The 14,176-nt window shown below is 40.0% G+C and overlaps 1 protein-coding gene across 2 annotated transcripts in view; it reads right to left on the bottom strand.

Annotated features, from left to right (window-relative positions):
• The window catches only part of LOC116174103 (balbiani ring protein 3-like), an 89,678-nt gene that overhangs the window by 12,736 nt on the left and 62,766 nt on the right, over positions 1-14,176 (bottom strand). For both annotated transcript variants that reach the window (XM_031491913.1, XM_031491922.1), the window contains exons 3-9: positions 5,917-6,063; positions 5,647-5,859; positions 5,282-5,467; positions 980-1,120; positions 534-932; positions 269-487; positions 28-216 (exon numbers count right to left, since the gene is read on the bottom strand). In XM_031491913.1, coding sequence (XP_031347773.1) covers positions 28-216; positions 269-487; positions 534-932; positions 980-1,120; positions 5,282-5,467; positions 5,647-5,859; positions 5,917-6,063 — 1,494 coding nt within the window. The remainder of the gene's footprint in view (positions 1-27; positions 217-268; positions 488-533; positions 933-979; positions 1,121-5,281; positions 5,468-5,646; positions 5,860-5,916; positions 6,064-14,176) is intronic.

The raw sequence follows: 14,176 nt of genomic DNA, 5'->3' as shown, positions 1-14,176 counted from the left end.
CGAAGTACCCAAAATTAGGAGTCTTACCAGTTTCCGTGTTTGTTTGGTATTCGTCTTCGAATGCAGGGCAGCATACCGAGTTAGGAGAACCAGCCACTGTCGTACATTCAAAGTTTTGAGGGCACATATCCGTACAAGCGACTGGAACACCTCTCAAATCGTCAGTTAATGGTGTACCTCGCTTGCATGGGTTTACGTATGCAGCCTTAGGGCGACCTGAAAATGTTTAGTTGGTAACCGCACTTTATGTTAATATTAGAATACTGACAGACTGGTAATGTTGGGCATAAAAAGTCGCTACAACTTGACTCTCGCACGACCACGCATTCTTCATCGTCAGAACATGCGTAACCAGCGCAAGGGTCATCGCATTTGCACGTACTGCACCCATTTTCATCTAATTTGAACCCATATTCGCATATTGCCGCACAATCTAGTTTTTCGCACATGCTTCTATCAATGCTTCGCCCCGCCGAGTATGTACGAGCTGAAAGGAACTTTCATCACATCGAACACGTTACTATTCCACTTACCGTCCGCTAAACTGCAATTAACGTTCTTAGCGCCTCCCATTGAACCTTTCAGTTTGGCTCCCATACGATCCACGCACCAACAAACCAAGCCATTCTTGCTGCACTGCTTTGGAGTAAACTCGCCATCATCAGTACATTGCGGCACATATCCGCGTCCCACGCGTTCGTTAACTGCCAAAAGACTACTCAGCGTTTTCTGATGGAAGCATTCCGTGACATTTTTCGGATGAACGCACGACGATCCGCATTGATCAGAACTGCAACACTTTTGAACGGAGGGACATTCCAAATCGTGTGTACATAGGAGACCGCAGTCGTACTGTTTCTCGGTTGCGGCCGGACACGAGCCCGATTTTTGTATCTTTAACGAAGCTGGACAGCAGACTCCATAGTCGTTACCTACAAAGCCAAATTATACAATTTATACCAACACCGATTAATCTAACCTGGTTGAACGAGGCATTGATACAATGGTGGACATGTTGGTTTTGACGGCTCGTTTCCGCACAAGAATGGACGAACTGTTTCACTAATCCTTAGCGGGCCACCAACTGGGCAGATATTATCTAAACTTCTTCCACGTTTGCCTAAAGGAAATTGAGTTTGAAAATAATTTACTATGTGAATGTGTAGCCACAACATATTAAATTTATGCCTTTGTGCTATATTATGCTAGCATTTGTTGTTTGATATAATTACTGCGCTCGCACGAAAAAATCCATAGCAGATCGACGATCCAAAGTGCATCCATAAGGTAGAGAACTCAGTTGAGACCTCGAGAAGGTCGTCGCGCGTCAGCAAAAGTTGAGATTGACATGTAGCTTTTAAACGGTGCAAGTTAGAGAAAAACTGTATTATGCCATTGTAAGTCGCTACATGCCTTTATCTGCCTTCTCACCACCCCCTTCCTTAAAATGTTGAAAACGAAAATTTTGAAAAATATCCGAAATTCATAACCAACGCACTGAATTGAGTAACTTTCGAAACACCCATTATCGCTAATATGCTAAGTTTGTTCACTCTCGTTAAATGGTTAAATCATTGTTAGCAGATTTTTTGCCTATGGTAATTTAAAACAAGCATTGAAACTGCAAGGTCATGCTGGTTTACGCCGATATCGGGCAAATAAGAGACCTTTTATCGACCTGAGAAATTCCAAGAGACAATTAATTAGAATTATGAATTTGGAAATACTATCCGGCGAATTAAACCAGTATAATTAACAGTAGCTAAGTTAATGAGTTACAGTGAACAGCATCCGGTTCAGTAGTCAGGGGTCTCAAAAGAAGTGCACTTAATTAATTTGAATTTTAAGATCAATTACAAATTTTTAGGACGTCTGTCAATTAATTAAGAACGTTTTAATTTTTGGATGTAGATAACAGAATATGCTGGGAAAAACCCTCCATGAAATAGCCGAATTTAAGCGTTCATTTCTAATCGATATAAATCGAATAAAAAACTCATGTTGCAATTGAACCCGTCAAATTATTATTTTGAAACCAAAAGTGGGGGGTCAGTTGTTACAATCGACAAAAAACATTCTCAAGTTAAATTTGGTTTAACATAAATCAAATACAACCTTTTAGGTTAAATATTTTTATTAAATTGAATTTTTTGAATTGTCACATTTTCGACGGTTACAAGTTGGTTCCGGGAAAATGCAAAAATCTGTAAAGGTATGCATGCCAAAAAAATTCATTTCTAAGGGATATAAATCGAATAGAAAACTCATGTTGCAATTGAACCTCGTCAAATTATTATTTTGAAACCAAAAGTGGAGGCGCAGTTGTTACAATCGACAGAAAACCTTCTCAAGTAAAATTTGGTTTAACATAAATCAAATACAACCTTTTAGGTTAAATAATTTTATTAAATTGAATTTTTTCAATTGTCACGTTTTCGACGGTAACACGTTGGTTCCGGGAAAATGCAAAAATCTGTAAAGGTATGCTTGCCAAAAAAATTCATTTCCAAGGGATATAAATCGAATAGGAAACTCATGTTGCAATTGAATCTCGTCAAATTATTATTTTGAAACCAAAAGTGGGGGGTCAGATGTTACAATCGACAAAAAACATTCTCAAGTAAAATTTGGTTTAACATAAATCAAATACAACCTTTTAGGTTAAATATTTTTATTAAATTGAATTTTTTGAATTGTCACATTTTCGACGATAACACGTTGGTTCCGGGAAAATGCAAAAATCTGTAAAGGTATGCATGCCAAAAAAATTCATTTCTAAGCGATGTAAATCGAATAGAAAACTCATGTTGCAATTGAATCTCGTCAAATTATTATTTGAAACCAAAAGTGGGGGGTCAGTTGGTTGCAATCGACAAAAAACATTTCTCAAGTTAAATTGGTTTAACATAAATTAAATTACAAACCTTTTTAGGTTAGGTTAGTGATTTGCATAACAGACTATGTTGGTTTAATTTAAAGTTTAATTTGTAATGCGGTCACAACCGTTTGCAGTTTTATTGGCGGTTCTAGGTTCTTACCGACCTGCTTCTGTTTGTACGGATTGACGAATCTATATATATATATATATAATATATATATATACATATATATATATCGAACTGCTCGTTAATGGAATTAAAGAACCCATACACTACTTGGAAACCCAAAACTTCAAAATTATAATAATATGGATTCCCGGTCATGTCGGTATATATATGGGTATATGAGAGCTGATGAAGCGGCACAAATTTCACCACAGCAAAAACAAACCGATGTTACAGTTATTCCACCGTCAGACTGGAAAGCATATTTAAAAGAGTATTGTGACCCATTGGGAAATAAAATGGAAGAACTTCAATAACTTGTTAAGTAAAATAAAGTGCCACACAAGACCATAGGTAAACACGTATCGCTTGAGCAAAAGAGAGGAAGTAGTGTATACGAGAATACGTATTGGGCATAGCAATATCATTCGCCTTCATATGTTGGAAAGGTGTGAAATTAAAAATTGTAGTAGATGCAGTGAGCCATATACAGTGCAACACATTCTTTTGGGTTGTTCTGAATATGAGAATGAACGGAAAACGCACGGATTGCCCAAAAACTTGAAAGAAGTCCTTCATGACGATCAGAACGGTATTCAACGACTGATTTCATTTTTAAAAAGTATTGATATATTCAATAAGATTTAAGCTAGAAGGAGGTACATCAGGCGAAAGACCAAAAGCAGTCGAAGCCTTTATCACTGAAAAAAAAAAGATTTGTGACAACTCGCTACGCGTAGAAAAAGGGAGGTTGTTGCTGATGCCTTTGCCTCCACCTCCTGGTCAGCCAGAAAAAGAAACCATGGTTTACTGTCACTGCTCGACCGAAGCTTTATAGTTGTGAGGGTTGGAACGAATATTATCCCCGTAACTTTATTTTACACATTTAAAAAAAAAGAAGACAAGTAGAGTATTTGAGAGTGGAAACATTATTTCCCCCGAATGGAACCGTGAATCTTGCACATTTCACATCTTCTTTACCATTGATTAGACATTTAAAAACTTGTAAAGAACCCTTAAATTCGGCTATTTCTTGGAGGGTTTTTCCAGTGTATTCCCAGCATATTCGGTTAGCTACATCAAAAAATTAAAACGTTTTTAGTCCTAAAAATCTGTAATTGATCTTAAATTCAAACTAATTAAGCGCACTTCTTTTGAGACTCCTGACGAATCAGCTGTTCACAGTAACTCATTAACTTAGCTACTGTTAATTATACTAGCTTAATTTGCCGGATAATATTTCCAAATTGATAATTCTAATTAATTGTCTCTTGGAATTTCTCAGATCGATAAAAGGTTTCTTATCTGCCTGATATCGGCGTAAACCAGCATGACCTTCCAGTTTTAATGCTTGTTTTAAATTACCATAGGCAAAAAATCTGCTAACAGTGATTTAACGTGGCTGAAATTCTAAAATATTAATATATATATATATATATTACTGCCCGCACCGTTAAAAGCGCCTTAAAAATAGGTAAACCACGTAAAATACCCTACATAAATTCTCCCTGGGTATTTGACAATTCCCTTCAACCTTCCTAGATGTAAGAAAGGACAAAACAAACCCTGGACATACATTTTTGACCCATTTTATGGGCGGGTATTGAAATGCTACCTTGCGCTTAGGAAACCCGCTATAGCAAGTGCCGTCCGGGGTTGCGGAATAGCTGAAATTGAACCTTAGGGTGTCTAGAACATCCTCTGAAAGTTTCATAAAGTTATCACAAAATGCAAGGTCGAACCCTGTTTTGGCTCTTAAACCCTGCACTATTACTTAAGCATTTATAAAAAGTTCCATATGTAGACACTTCCATTTCAAAATTTGTATGTATTTGTAGTACACGCTCCACTATTTTTCATTAAACTGTATAGACTTCGACGATAACGGCTCATTTGAAAGAGAATGGGGTAAGGATCACTTTTTAAACTTGTTTATAGTGCCCAGACCACCCTGTACTATTTGCGCACAGACTTTGATAAGACTATGAACCATGAATGAAAAATTCTTTTGGAATTAACAAAACCAACCCCGTCTACCGATACATAGGATTTTTCAAGTTGCGACATGGCCAAGGTTTGTCTCATCACCTGACACATAACACATGATTTAAGAAAATTTTAAAATAGTAGTGTAATTACCATTACGAATCATGTCACATAATTGCCAGCATAATGTAGCACGTAATTCTAAATAAGCTCAATTGCTTCATGGAGACGTTCATTCCTTTTCTACTTACACGTCGGAATCGGTGGGCACGGAGGATCTGAGCATGCCAGTTCTTCAAGTTGACAATCTAAAGTTTTGGGACACTTGACATTTTCGCACGGATCTCTACATTTACAAAGTGGACAGCCGTCATCATTGAGTGCAAAGCCATGCGGGCAAAACATTCGACATGTATGACCCGCGCACGGTTTTGGAGCTAAAAAGACAACATGACTAGTTGTGAAAGTTAAAACGTGAATATATTTTAAATGTCGTGGTCACTGATGGTAGGAAATAATTTGTGTAGGTACGTTCTTTGACGAGCACAGTTGGAATTTAGGTCAAAACCTTAATTTATAAAACAAGTGCGTGATTTATGCTTCAACGTAGACCTACCTGTACAATTGACTAAAGCGACGGCAGGTGCTTTAGTTCCTGCAATCTCAAATCCCTGTTCATCCACGCACCAACAGGAACTAACAATTTCATTATCGCACTGGACTGGTTCGAATCCTCCGTTCAAATTGCAACGAGGCGTTCGTACTTTTTTAATATCCATTCCTAAAGATTTAGCTCTTCTTGAAGCGGCGTTATGTAAAGTTTCACACCCTAATTTGAGAAAGTCAGATTGGTACCGGTTTCATTTTTTTAACCTTTTGTACCTACCAGTTCGAAGTTGTTTCGTACAGATTCTTCCGCAAGGACTTTCACAACAGTTGCTGTCTGGATTGCATTCGTCGTCTTCGTTACACGATTGTGGTCGGAAAGGGCACTCTGTTATGTTGGGACATTTATGGGATTCTTGCACTGAAACTTAAGAAAAATGTATATTAGTCTTAGACTTAGACAATTCTTATAATTTTAGTAGAGCAATAACCGAAACAATGACGAACGTTAATTATGATTCAAAGCCTAAGTAGCACTTTTAATTTCCTTGATTTATTGTGTCTGTGTGGATTTATGGTTTGTATGGAGAATGTCTTTAGAAAACACGCTGTGTATTTTTAAGTTGAGACTATTTCGGGCCTGCAGCAATGCAAAGTTGTGGTGTTGACAGTGGCATCTCATGTTAATCAAACAAAACAAAAACAAAAATTTTCCAACGTAGAAACTATTAGCACAAATAATAGTCATATGGAGCGACGAGGTTTAACACTAAATGGCGTACGGTTTTGGTCATAACATAAGTACCTAATGGCCCTCGATTATCTCAAGTCTAGCACATAATTAATATAAGTACGAAATATCATGTGAGTTGTAAGATTCGTTTCAAAATGAGGAAAGTCCCTAAGATTGAAATGAAATTGAACTAAATCGCGGAGGAACTGGGACTGTACATATCATCTTTCCCGAAAGGTGGATAGACCTTTACTTTTCGTGTATGATATTTTCTCAATCAGACTTGAAATTGAATATAGAACAGGGGAGGGATTTTCCATTGCTGGAAATAGTGTAGGTACAAATCGATGAAATCGTTTGAATAGAAATAGATTGAAAATGAAAGGAGATACAAAAACAGGTTGGAAACTGTCTCGCGTATAAAGGGAAAAAAAACCTAATTTCAATTTCTCGCAAGATGTTTGATGCAATGGTTATTGCGTTTCTGATGCTTTCCGGCAGTGAAAATCTGCAAATCCGCTCAAAAGAATTTAAATACTCAATTCTGTGGATAAGTGTGCGGGTAAATGCGAGAAAAATGCGATGGAACTCTTTCAGACACTTTAGATATTCAATAAATATTGTAATGAAGTTTATGACGTAATTTGAAGTTTTTCCATTTTTAAAACATTTTGGGATGTATTATGGCAGCGAAAATTTTCATTGGTGGCACTTCATGCGATTGATGGTCTTGGGTAGGTTTACTGACCACAGCCAGACGGGTTTTGATAGCGTGGGCTAGATAGCACGTTGCGGCGATAAGGGCAGTAGAAAGGGGCCGGAAACCATAAAGGCTAGTGAACAGCTCCCAAGAAACCCCAACCATCTAGTCGATAGAAACTGTGATAACGCCAAAACCTAAATCTGTGTTCGGACAACCAGTGATATTTAACCCTGTGATAATACCAAACATTAAATCTTCTGTGATAGCTTCTGTGGCAACTTTTAATCTGCTTGTTAGTCCGTCTACTCTACACCGTTATACACGTCCTATAGAAGTCGCTACTTTGTTATACATATTTTATATTTTACATATTATATTTACACCGATTTTAAACTGTGCACTGTAGACGTCCTGTTTTTAACTGTTAGTATTAAACTTATTTATGTACTACCCTGTTATGAAATTTATGCAAGCCAATTTAAACAACTCCCGAGCGGCGTATGATGTTTGGAGACGTACGGCCGCAGTCGGAGATGGGTAGGGCCTCGGGGCCAGGAATGTTTAAAGACGACTCGGGTAGAGTAGCCATTGTGGTGCTCAACGACACCCTATACGTAAAGAGGGTAAGCGCTGGGAAAAACTATGTCCGCATGCACCTAGAAGATATCGTGCTGTGCGCGTGCTACCTCCCACCAAACGATCCCTTGGAGGAAATGAGAGACGTTCTCGGGGAAATAATCCGGGAGCTAAGAGGGGCGAGGAAAGGCCGAGTTTTTCTGGCAGGCGATATGAACGCGGCCTCTACTACCTAGGGGGCGGCCGTTACAAACAGACGAGGTTGAGGAGATGCTGGCTACCCTGGACCTCGCCCCTCTGAATCGATCGAGGTAAGCGTCCCACCTACGAAAGAGGGCAAAGGAGATCAACAATAGACGTCACCTGCGCCAACGAGATAGCGGCACGGGACACTCGGGACTGGACGGTCGAAGAGGAGGAGACCCCCAGCGATCATAACTACATAACATGGAGATTGGAGACCGATGAGACCCTAGGGGGGTAGAGCTACTAGCATATGCGGACGATTTGACAATGGTAACAACTGATAGAAATCTCGAGGTGACGGCCAGGGTAACTAGCCAGACAACTAAAGACATCCAGGGGTGGATGGAAGACCGTGGACTGCAACTGGTAGGAGCAAAAACACAAGCTGCACTGATGACGGGAAGAAGAAAGCTTCCTCCTACCACGATAGAAGTAAAGGAAGCACAGGTGCCCTTGGCGAGGCATATTGACATCTTGGGGGCGAGGTTCGATAGGAGCCTAAAGTACATTGAGCACGTCAAGCGCGCAATCGAAAAAGCAACTAGTACGGCCACGCAAATACATAGACTCTATGGAACTGCGGGGGGCCGAGAGAGGGCAGAAGAAGAGTTCTGGCAGCGGCAGCTACCAACACGGTGCTATACGGATGCGAGGTGTGGGGGGAGAGGGCCCTTCAAACCCGCAAGGTGCGGGACAAGTTAGACGCCTTACAACGGAAAATGTCGATAACCATCGCATCGGCATACCGCACGATAGCAACCAAGGATCTGTTCGTAGTGGCGAGCACGCCACCTCTTAGTCTGATAGTAGAAGAACGAGTGACCGGGAGAAGGAGAACGGAAACCCTAGATATATGGCAGGAGAAGTGGGAGGAAAGAACTTCATGGACTAGGAAGCTGATAACGGACCTCAGGCCATGGGTCAGGTGGACGCATGGGGAAACCGACTACTGGCTGACACAGTTCCTGAGTGGGCACGGCGAAGTGGGAGCCTACTTACACAGAATTAAAAAAAGGGACAATGACAACTGCAGGGACTGCGATAACAGGGATACGGAGGGGCACGCAGTCTTTGAATGCCCGAGGGGACCCGATGGAAGACATGCATTGCACTAGGGGAAGTTTTGGAGCCAGAGAACATGATAAAGCTTATGTTGGCGAGTAGGACAAAATGGGAAACAATTGGCGAATACGTGAGGAAAGTAGTCCAAACAAGGGAAGAGGAGGCAAGAAAAAATCCGGCACCATGATGAACTAGAAAGATAAGATAAAGAAAGAATAAGATAAGCGCACTCCTGGAAGAATGCTCCGGTGATGCCCAGGGGTGGACGGCTTAGGAACAGAGGGAGAAGGGGTTTAGTGGGTGAGAGCCCCACACTACCCCCGCCGTTAGATCCAAAGCGGGGGTGTGCGGCAGGACATTTCCCCAATTCCCATGATTATTTATTTACAAAAAAGATAGCACGTTGCTGCGATAAGAACAGACGCGTTGGAGCCGTTTCGGTTTATATTATTATCATTATGATTCGGGCCGTCTGAATTTTATTACGCGCAGAGACCTGATTGTCCCGGGTTCATTTTGACATTTGGTTTCTAGAGGGCACCGGCGAGCATCCATAATAATAATAATAATAATAATAATAATAATAAACCTTAACAGAACTACACGCTCACAACATACTGTAATATCTCCACCAAAAACCCAAGCAACAACACAAATACAACCTCAAGAACAAAGAAACGCCATAAATACAAGTAACGCAACATGCACTACAAAGACAGGTCCACCCAATAAAGTTACACGTCCTAGCACAGTTAAAAAACGCAATACTCCTTCTCAGAAACAACCCACTCGTATACAACCCAAACGCAAAAACCTTGACAGCACTACTAGCTCACAAAATACTGCAATATCTTCACCAAAAACCCAAGCAACCACACAAATACAACCTCAAGAACAAAGAAACACCACAAATACAAGTAACACAACTTGCACTACAAAGACAGGTCCACCCAATAAAGTTACACGCCCTAGCACACTTAAAAAACACATAACTCCTTCTTCACAGAAACACACCACATTGTCACAACCCACTCGTATACAACCGAAGCGCAAAAACCTTAACAGCACCACAGGCTCACAAAATACTGCAATATCTCCACCAAAAACCCAAACAACCTCACAAATAAGACCTCAGGAACAAAGAAACACCATAAATACAATTAAAAAACACAAAACTCCTTCTTCACATAAACACACCACGTTATCACAACCCACTCGTATTCAACCCCAACGCAAAGCCAAAGAAACACTTACACAATAAACTCTATTTAATAAAATTACAGGAATTATTATAATGATATTTTTGTTTTGTTTTCTTCTTTCCTGATAGCGTTAACTATTGTGGCCATTAATAGCTATGTTGGTAAGTATGAATTACATACTATCCCTAGATTTCCAATGTGAGTGTGTGAATATTTATTTTATTTTTTATTTTTTTTTAGAACCCTACATAACTTTACCAAACACAGACACAGACACTAATCGTTACTTGATTTTAATCCGTGCGATTAGTTAACCAGGCTAGACCTGAGTTCTCACAAGAAACACCGACCATAATAATAATGACTTTTATTAGCTACTCACAACTGAATACATGCATACGATACAAAAAAAAAACAAATTCTGTATGCTAGGTAGCTAATTGGGCGAAGTTCGACTGCAGTATCAACAGAAACTGCATTCGCTCTTCCACTTAACCCATTTCCCAAATATACATATAATGTTAGAAACGAAAGACTATATGGCTTCTAAATAAAACAATATAAATTGGTGTGCATGGTTGCGGCACAACTTAAGAAAGATAGATGAATGCTGAGCTGACAAAGCGAGTTAATGAATGTGTGATTCGATATGAGGACTGAGAACTTGCTCATATAAAAAAGACCAAATTGACAACGAGTTTATTGCAACTGACGATCAAGTAAGAATAGTTGGACGTACTTTTTAATTTAAGAGGAGGCAATCTTTTACACGAGTCCGGCAAGGAGTTGTAAAGTTTCGCTATGTTGTAGCTAAAAGAGCGCTCATAGAGTGATGATTTATGCAATGGAGGGGTGATTAACGCAGCGTACCTACTATTTGAGCTCAGTCCGACCTTCTCATAGAGGTACCGTGGAGTCTTCCTAGAGATTATTTTATGATATAAGTTAGCAGAGTGACCGAATCTCCTATTCTCCATATTCAGCCATTTTATCTCATGTAATTTATGAGAGATTCGATCATATTTCCTAACACCATAAATCAGACGCAAACACGAGTTTTGCATTTTTTGTATCCTGTACTTATCGGCTGCGTCCAAACAAGGTCCGTACAATGCATCACAATAATTAAACTGGGAAAGGACGAGCGATTCGCACAAAATACTTTTTATCTGCTGACTGATGCAGCGCCTGTTACGAAAAATTAATTTCAGATTTAAAAAAGCTTTCTTTATCATCTCTGACACCTGTTTTTTAAATCTAAGGTCAGAATCCATTATCACACCAAGGTTTTTTGCGCAACTTTGAATTGGTAAGGTTGAGTCCTTTACACGTATTCGCACTGAATCTTTGAGTCGTTCCCTTGCCTTTCTCTTCCCAAACAACATAGCCGATGATTTTATAGTATTAATGTGCAAGCCATGATCCTCGGACGTTTGAACTATTCTGCATATATCACTATTCATGAATTCAACCGCTTGTTCGATATTACATTCGAGAAAGTCGTAGTGCAATTGGGTATCATCTGCGTATTGGTGAAATTTAGCATGCTTTAAACAATTGCCGAGATTTGAGGTGTACAATAAAAATAGCAATGGACCTAATATGGACCCTTGGGGAACTCCACAGCATATGGGAAGAGCAGTAGACCGGTTGCTATTAAGTGTTACTCTTTGGGTTCTACCTTTAAGGTAATTAGTCATAAATGTACATGCATTAGTACTAAAGCCAACGTAATGTAGCAAACTTAGTAAGATGTCATGGTTGATCATGTCGAAGGCCTTTGAAAAGTCGAGCATTACTAGAATTGATAGTTTGTTAGCATCCGTCGCAGCGAAAATATCATCAGTGAGATTTAACAAGGCAGTCGTACAACTATATCCACTTCTGAACCCAGACTGCTTTTTTGGCAAGATACAATACTTATCAACGTGACGTTGCATCTGATTAGCTACCACCTTTTCCAATACCTTCGACAGTACGGGGAGTATACTGATGGGGCGCAAGTCATTAATATTTTGAGGGTTGTTATTTTTGGGAATAGCAATCACATTAGCCACTTTCCATCCCTCATGTTTTTGTTTATTTGATTAGAGTTTTTTCTTGGGTTTATCTTTAATTGTTGAACGCGAAGGCAGTTATTCCGGCTCTGGCTTCTTGTCTTTTAAAGGTAGATGGGGGTGAGGAAATAGTGTAATGGAGATGAGATGATGCGATGTGTTCGGGAGAACAGACTTGTCCGTGAAGGGGTTAAGGGTCTCTCTCACTCAGTTCAGCGAGACCCACCGAGCTCGACTAAGTTGTTTTGGGTTGCGGGTTGTTGAGTAGTTATAAGAAATAATTTTTATTGTTCTGGTGGCTGTGGTTTTATTATCCATGCTGTTGGAGGGAGTTCTGTACGTCATTTATTAGATTCAGAATTTCAGTTCGCGACTTGGTTTTCAGTTGCTAGTTGAAGAGTTGGTTTTTGATATTGAGTAGTTCGTTAACCTGTTTGGCAGGGTCGTGATTGGTTTTTGCCCTTGTTTGGGTGTAGGATTTGCTCCATTCTGAATAGTTGCTGTTGAATGAACGTGGTTCTTTTTTGTTCTCGTATTTGGTCCTCACGGGGTACATTCTTTCACGGGTGGTCTCCTTTTTAGTTGCAGCACTTGGCCGTCGTGACGCTGGATTTCTGGAGTGTGCAATCTCGTGTTAGGTGCTGGTCAAGGCACTTCACGCACCTTGGGACCAGGTTGTAATTCCGTTGTCCGTGACGAAGGCCTGGGATAGGTAGCACTGGAGTACCTTAGACGTGCGCACGAACGCCTGCCACTTTATTTTGACATGGTCTATGGCGTCCACCTTCCTGACGGCGTTCAGGTTTGTCGATTTATTAACTTTTACCAGGTATGAGTATGGCTCTTCAGGGCTCTTGCCTTTTTGGGACTTTGCATTCTATTGCGTCCACACCGGCGGATCTTAGTTCGTCCCTGATTTCGCCTGTGTCAACGTTGGGGGCGGCCTTTAGTACTATGTTTTTGTCAATCTCTTCTCGCGGGGTGTACGTGAAGAATTGTACCTGTCCTTCTTCGAGGAAGTCTTTTATGCTTGCAAAATCTTATAGGTTTTGGGTGAAAATTGTTGTATATCTGTTTTGGTGGGATAGGGTAAAGTGTTGGCACCCTGTGTTTGTTTTGATTTTTCTTATTAGGGAGGTGTATGATTCATCAAGTGTCTCCGTCTTGATGCAGATTGGTGGCATTTTATTGAAGGTGCTTTGGGTGTTTTTATTTTAGGGTTTTAGACAGATATTGGTTATGTCGTTACTATTTTTACTATCATTTCGTTGTCGGCATTTGTGGCGAGAGCGTTGTCCACTGTTTGCGGTGGCGAGAGGCGAGACTTCCTGAGGAGTTTCGATCTTTTTTCGGTTGTCATTGTTATTTTCGGCGAGGGAGGATTCTTTTTTGTTTAGCGTTTCTATTACCTCTGCCTGCTTAGCGCAGGTTTTCATCAACTGGTCTATTTTAAGGGTGTAATCGTTCAGTCGCGCAATCGTGGTGTTATGGCGTTGGATTATTAATTTAATTGTTGGGTGCGTCTCGGCAAAATTATGCGCATCGATCATCTGTTGGGGCGTGAGGTCGGATAAATCTGGCCGGTCTTCATCTGGTGGCACGGGAGCCATCCTTACGCTCGTAGGAGGTGGCCCCCACCTCTTTTAGGTTGTAGTCGGTTAAAGGTTGGTATGTGGAGGGCAGTAGTTGGATTGACACTTTGGGATGCACAGGACGGAACGGAAGGTAATGGTGCAAAAACTTACTGTTTTTCGTATCTAAGAGTCAGAGCTGTCACAAATCGTTTAAAAAACGATTTAAATCAAAGATCAAAGATGCATTTCATTTTAACAAATGATTTAAATCAAAGATACTTTTGTCAATAAGAAAGTATTTAGATAATAAATCATTTTGAGATTTAAATATTTTTTGTGATTTAAATCTTTTTAGAAAGTATTTAAGATACTTTCAATGTATTTAAT

The sequence above is a fragment of the Photinus pyralis genome, unplaced genomic scaffold (genome assembly GCF_008802855.1).
Source record: "Photinus pyralis isolate 1611_PpyrPB1 unplaced genomic scaffold, Ppyr1.3 Ppyr1.4_LG1, whole genome shotgun sequence".
Classification (NCBI taxonomy): domain Eukaryota; kingdom Metazoa; phylum Arthropoda; class Insecta; order Coleoptera; family Lampyridae; genus Photinus; species Photinus pyralis.
Note: the sequence above shows the minus strand (reverse complement) of the source record. Positions and strands in the feature narration are given on the sequence as shown.